General features: G+C 66.0%; 1 protein-coding gene across 2 annotated transcripts in view; it reads left to right on the top strand.

Annotated features, from left to right (window-relative positions):
- Positions 1–1,474: 1,474 nt before the first annotated feature.
- EBF4 (EBF family member 4) overlaps positions 1,475–6,000 on the top strand; it is a gene marked incomplete at both ends in the record, with an annotated part of 52,881 nt that continues 48,355 nt past the window's right edge. Inside the window, 2 exons of one of the 2 annotated variants that reach the window (XM_080716320.1) lie at positions 1,475–1,765; positions 2,130–2,251. In XM_080716320.1, coding sequence (XP_080572446.1) covers positions 1,475–1,765; positions 2,130–2,251 — 413 coding nt within the window. Of the gene's footprint in view, positions 1,766–2,114; positions 2,252–6,000 lie in introns of those variants that run through there. The other variant, XM_080716321.1, reaches the window with a different exon arrangement.

Here is a 6,000-nt window from a genome sequence, read left to right as displayed (position 1 = left end):
AGTGCGTGTTTTACTAGGGAGTCACTCCAGGGGGAGTTCTGCTCTGAACTATATTCCAGCCCTGCTTTATTTTATTTTACATTTTAGAACAGGGTCTCATTAGGTTGCCAGTGCTAGCTGCTAACCTGTCGTCCTCCGGTCTCGGCCTCCCAAGTACTGGGATTACAAGGAGGCGCCACTGCTAAGGTTCTAAGAGCCCCCAGGCAGTGTACATGCTGCCTTCTGGGGCCCTGCCCTGAGAAGCGAGGCGTAGGCTACAGAGATGAAGACAGTTTGGGGTGAGGGTGTCCTAAGGAGAGACCTGCCTTTGATAATAACACCTAGGGTAAAAAGCGGAAACCCTGAGAAGTCTGGGTGGTAGTGGAAAACCCCCCTGCGGGTGACGGGGCTGGGGCATAAAAACAAGGGAGAATGAGGAGGGAAAAGTCAGGAGGGGCTGGGGACCTCTGGGGCGGGGCGGGGGGTGGGAGGCCCAGCAGCGCCCCCTGGGATCTTGTATCCAGGTCAGAATACTAACCACATGCCCCACCAAAAGAGATGGGGGTCCGCTGGGGTCGGAACTAAGAGTGACCTCAGCAAAGAGGGCTTCTCTCCGGGGGTGTCTGAGAGTTCTGGCTGCAGCAAGAGCAGAGCCAGACCTGGCCAGGGCGCGGCAGGCCAGAAGGAGGCCAGGTAGGCAGAGAAGGCTCTGCCCCAGGTCAAGGGCCAGGCGATTCTGTGCTGGAACTAACAGGAGAGGGATGGCATGGGAGTGGGGGGTCTGGGGGAGAAAGGAGCGCCGCCGGGCTCGGGGCCCAGTGCCCAACTCGGAGTCAGAATCAAGAGGCTTCTGAAAGGCACAGGTGGGCAATGAAAGCTTTAGCTCTGGCAACGAGGGGCGGGAGTGGACGGAGGCGACTCCGCTAGTCTAGGGCCCCAGCCGAGCCAGACGTCGAGTCCTGGGCGGAGGAGGCCAAGCCGAGGTCCGGCTCTCCGCAGGGGGGGCGGGAGGGCCGCCGGCCGGCGAAGAGCGGAGCTGAGGCGTCAAGATGAGCGGCTCCAGACACCCGGCGTCGGGATGGCAGAGCGCGGCGGCGCGAACCTGGGGCCGGGAGACGAGGCCGCGAGGATGCGGAGCTTCGTCCCAGGGCGACCCGGAGGCCTGGCAGGCTCCGGAGTGCGGCGCGGGGCGCCCCCCGCCCGGGCCGGGCCCCTCGCCACGCAGCCCCGACCTCGCAGCCGCGGCCTCCGGGCCCCGCCGCTCCCACCTGTTCCCTCCGCGGCCCGGCAGGCCGCAGCCCCCAGCCTGGCCGCCTCGCCAGGGTCCGCCCCGCCGCCGCGGCCCGCGCCGGCCGCTCCTCCCCCGATGATGTCACGTCCCCGGCGCCCCTCGGCCGGCCGCGCGCGCCCCCGCCTCCCTCCCGGCCGTCCCCAGGGCCCGCGCGCCCGCCCTGCGGCTCCGCTCCCCGGGGGCGGCGGCGGCGGCGGCGGCGGGATGGCCCGGGCCCGCGGCCAGGCCCCGGGCGGCGGGCGGCGGCGGCGGCGGCGGGGCGGCGCGGGCGCCGGGCCCCGGGGGGACTCGGCCGGGCTGCTGCTGCTGCTGCTCCAGGTGCTGCCGCCCGGGGCTGCGGCCGGGCCGGGGCGCCGGGGCGCTCGAGGCGCGGGCGGCGGCGTCTGCTGGCCCGCGGCGGCCGCTGCCCTTCCCCGGGACGCGCGGCTGCTGCTGCTGCTCCCGCCGCCGCCGCAGCCGCCGAGCTCCGCGCCCGCCGCCGCCGCCTCCCGGATGGTAATCAGCGCGGCGCCGCGGGCGGGCGGGCGGGCGGAGGGGCGGAGGGGCGGCGAGGGAGGGCCCCCCCGACGCCCTCGGCCCGGGCAGCGCCAGAGCGCGCCTCTGGGGCGCCTCCGCGCGGAGCGGCGCGCGCGGCTCCGGCCGCGGGGAATCCCTGCTGCCCCGCCCGCGCCGGGGAGGAGGGCGGGCACGGCGCCGGCGCCCGACCCGCGCTCCGAGGGCGCCCGCGCTCGCCGCGCTCCTGGCGGCCGTGCCGTCGGGTCGGGTCGGGCTGAGCGGCGGCGCCCGCAGCCTCCTCCGCGGGACCGGGGCCCGGGCGGCGGGGCGCCCACCGACCCGCGTCCTCATGTTCCCCGCGCAGGACGCGCTGCCCCGCGGCGGGCTGAGCCTGAAGGAGGAGCCGCTGCTGCCCGCCGGCCTGGGCTCCGTGCGCTCCTGGATGCAGGGCGCGGGCATCCTGGACTCCAGCACCGCCGCGCAGAGGTAAGGCGCCCCGGACCGGGCGGGCGGGACGGTTCTCGGCGCGTGGAGGGCGCCCTAACTCTGGGCTGTCCCGGTGAGTTCTCTCGCTCACCCCGTCCCGAGCGCCGGTGCTCCCTCCTGAGGATGTGGGGCGGGCCGGGGCGGGGCTTCTGCCTCCACTCCAGACCGTCCCGGCTCTGATTTCTGAAGGTCGCTCACTCGTGGCCATCCAGGGCTCTAGAGGAAGGGGCGTCCTCTCTCTGGTTCCCGAGCCAGGACCCACAGCTACCAGCCGTCTAGGAAAGTCCAGCCCCTCCTCCCAGGGCAGTCCCAAGGCCTCTGCTTGACCAATTCCACTGCTCTGCCAAGAAGGGCGAGAAACCCGGCCCCTTTTTCTTCTTTCCCACGCCCCTCCAAGTTGGACAGTGGGGGTGTGCGTGTCAGAGATGCAGCTGGGGGCTGCAGAGTGACCGAAGGGATGAGGTGGGCGCTCGGCTGGGCTGCGGTGACGGGCAGAGAATGGGACAGGGTCCTGCCTGCCTCCTGTAGGAGGCAGGTGGCCCTTGGGAACCAGCACACACATCTCTCTCTTCTGACTCCTTTTCCAGGGTCTGGGCAGGAAACCTACGTGGGAATGGGTCCAGATTTGGACAGGAACTTTAAGGGATTATTGACTCACCCTCCCTAGTGCCTGAGACCTAGACTTGAAACCCGGCTGTGAGCATGGAGAGGAGATTAGACACCTGATGGGCTGGCACTGGGGAGCGGCTGCCTCTGCAGACAGCTGGAGCAGGGTGGCCGCTGGGTGCCGGAGAGTTTGAGCAGCTGCTGTCCAGCAGCCTGAAGGGAGTCTGATGAGTTCCCAGGGCAGTCCAGGCCGGCACACCCACCATGTTCACATCACACCACGAGTGGTCCACGCCAGCCTCGCCGGGTAATAGACACACAGGGCTCTGGGTGCAGACTGAAGCTGTGTTCTGCTGTCCTTTTACCGCCTTCCGGGAGAGAGCGCCCTGGGCTCTAGCTGCAGCTGAGAACTTGAGGAGGACGAGGGGTCTTGCCAGTGCATAGATGCCCTTAAGTGTTGAGTTGCCATAACTCCATTCCTGGGAAATGGGGCTCTGAGGAACCAGACCCCACCTCTCTAGCTCTACTGCGGTTGGCACTTGTGTGATTTGCGTCTCATCGTTCTTTGTGGTGTATCCTGCCTGTTTCTGTTGGTTCTGGCTCTTTTTTTTTAACTTGAGATGGTTGCTTTCTAAACTGCGTTAGCTGTCCTCGGCCCCACCACAGCTATGTGGTGGGAGCTCCTGACAAGAGTGCCAGGGGCCTCTGGGAATGAAGGCCCATTTTCTTCCTGACCTTCCCCTCTGGGCCTGCCCAGAGCCAACAGTTGGGTAAGGGGGAAGGAGATGCCAAAGAGGCCGTGCCCTAGTCACCTGGCTGGGGTACAGGAAGTGCAGGCTCACCCCCACCTGCCCAGAGGACCGGGCCACCAGCAGCGTTGTGTTGAGTGGTTGAGTGGGGCTAAGGTGCGTAGTCTGAGTCCCCGGGGCCACTTCACTGGGACTCAGAGGCCTTCTGCAATTTGAACAGGAGAGTGTGTTCAGACCTGGGCTGCTTGTCCCCAAGTCCAGACACTTCTGCGCCTCAGGACCCAGCTGGGGCCCCCACAATTGGTTGATTGGTTGATTCTCTTCGTTGCTTCCAGAGGAGAGGCTAATCCTTACTCCTCGTCCTTCTCCACATTGCCAGCCACCTCTCCCATTTGCATCTGGTGCCCCGTCAGTCTCTACCCCAGACAGCAGCAGGGGACATTCCTCTGCCCGGCCACACCAGGCACCTTGGGAGTGGTGCCTCCTTGGCTGCCTTCGCTGCTCCCCCACAGCCACCTGGTGGTCAGGGGTTGTGCATTTCCCTCCTGTGTCCTCGTCCTGACCTCGGTGCCCATCAGCACCACTGTGATAACTGTGTACTAGTTACCACGCTCCTCTTGGTCTGGTACCACGCCGCCGCCTCCCTCTGCTCCCTCAGGACCTTCTTCCCTTCAGTATTTCCACTTTTCTCTGATCGTGCCTCGCGCCGCAGCAGCCGCTCCTCAGCGCCCTCCCACTCTCCCCAGGTTCCTAGAGCTGCGCGAGGGTGCTCCTCCGGGCCAGTCTGTTTCCCTGCCTGTCCCCACTTCCTCCTGGACGGCCAGCATTCAAGCCCCACCACGATCTGACCCCATCTTTCCTCCCAGCCTCTGCATGCGACTTGGCATACAGTGTTGGAGAGGTAGCAGGACCGCAAATAAGCCTTCCGGCCCTCAGAACAGCCCCGCACTGAGCACGTACACACCCTCTGAATAAAGTCCCGCAGCCTTCCAGAGCCCACCCACCCAGCACCTGCCCTGCCTGCCCCCCGGGGAACGCTTAGTGCTACCTAAGGATGCTCACCATAGGCCGGAGTCTGCCCCTTCCAGCCCCGCCAGCTAGGACACAGCTGTGGCCCATTCGTTCTGATGTCAGTGCTGCCCCGGACAGGTGCAGGTGCCCTGCACGGGGACGAGGAGTATCTGCTGGAGATAGCGGAGCACCTCTTAGGAGGCCCCCAAGTGCCCCTTCGTGTGGTTTCCTTCTTCCCCTTGATGGGAACTAGTACGGCTGCCCTCCCCAGGTCTACACTTGGCCTTCGCAGAGCTGCCAAGGGTTTGCAGAAGGCGGGTGTAGAAGAGGAGACCCAGAAGGCTTTCTACAGTCAGTGAGGGAGGCCCTGCCAACAGGAAGGGAAGTTCTGAGCAAGAGAAGTAGGGGAGAAGGGGGGCTGCATACCCACCAGATGGAGGCAGGAGAGAGGGAGGGAAGGCTGGCGGAGCGGGCTTTCCCTCAGGGAAACCTGCGTAAGGGCTCCCGGACTGGTCACTGTGACTTTATCTCTGAAACCCACTTGCCCAACCCCAGCCCGCCGTTGCCTGCCTCCTCTGCAGACAAGTCTTCACTGGTGGACTCAGCACAGGAGCAGCCCTCTTCTGTTGTGCTTCCCAGGATGAGAGACCTATGGAGGGCCTAGGCGGGCCCTCCCGGTGAAGGAGACCTCTGGAGGACCAGGCCAGCCCTCTCCCACGAGCCTGTCCCAGCCCGGGAGCAGGGCCCAGAGTGAGAAGCCAGCTGGGGCTGCCTTTCCTGTAAGCAGCTGCAGGCCAGCCTCCCTGCTAGGAAATGCTTTTGTTTGCTTTAATAATTAATAGCCGCTCCTCTGCCTGGGCCCTGGCAGGCAGGCCTGTGGGTGGTTGGCAAGAGGGTGGGCAGAAGCGAAGCAGGGTGGGCGGTCTGTAGGTGGAACTGAGGACCAGAGGGAGCGCATGCTAGAGAGCCTTCCCTTTCCCACCCCACCGCCAGTGCCCCGGGCCCACTTCCCGGGGCAGGTGAGCGGGGCAGGGGCGAGGGTGGTAGGATCTGGAGCCGTTGTGGCGCCAAAGCCTCTCCAGCAGAACCGTCCACACAGGGCAGGTCTGGGCAGCTGCCTCAGGCCAGCAGGCCCTCCCTCCCCCTGCATGGTTGAAGCGGTGTGTCCCAGCGAGCCACTGTGTTTACCTTTGGTCTTCAGCACGGCCAGCCCTGGGCATGTCAGAGGCTGAGCAGGACCAGCCCAGTAGGCCTGGGCTGGTGCGGGAATGCCAGGCTGAGCTCGATGACCGTCAGCCCCAAGGGACTCCTCCCAGGAGGAGTGGGTGCCGGGGGTGCTTAGAGGATGCAAGGGTGTGGGAAAGAAGAGCTGGCGCTAGTAGA

This window comes from Muscardinus avellanarius, assembly GCF_963383645.1.
Source record: "Muscardinus avellanarius genome assembly, chromosome: 19".
NCBI lineage: Eukaryota > Metazoa > Chordata > Mammalia > Rodentia > Gliridae > Muscardinus > Muscardinus avellanarius.
Note: the sequence above shows the minus strand (reverse complement) of the source record. Positions and strands in the feature narration are given on the sequence as shown.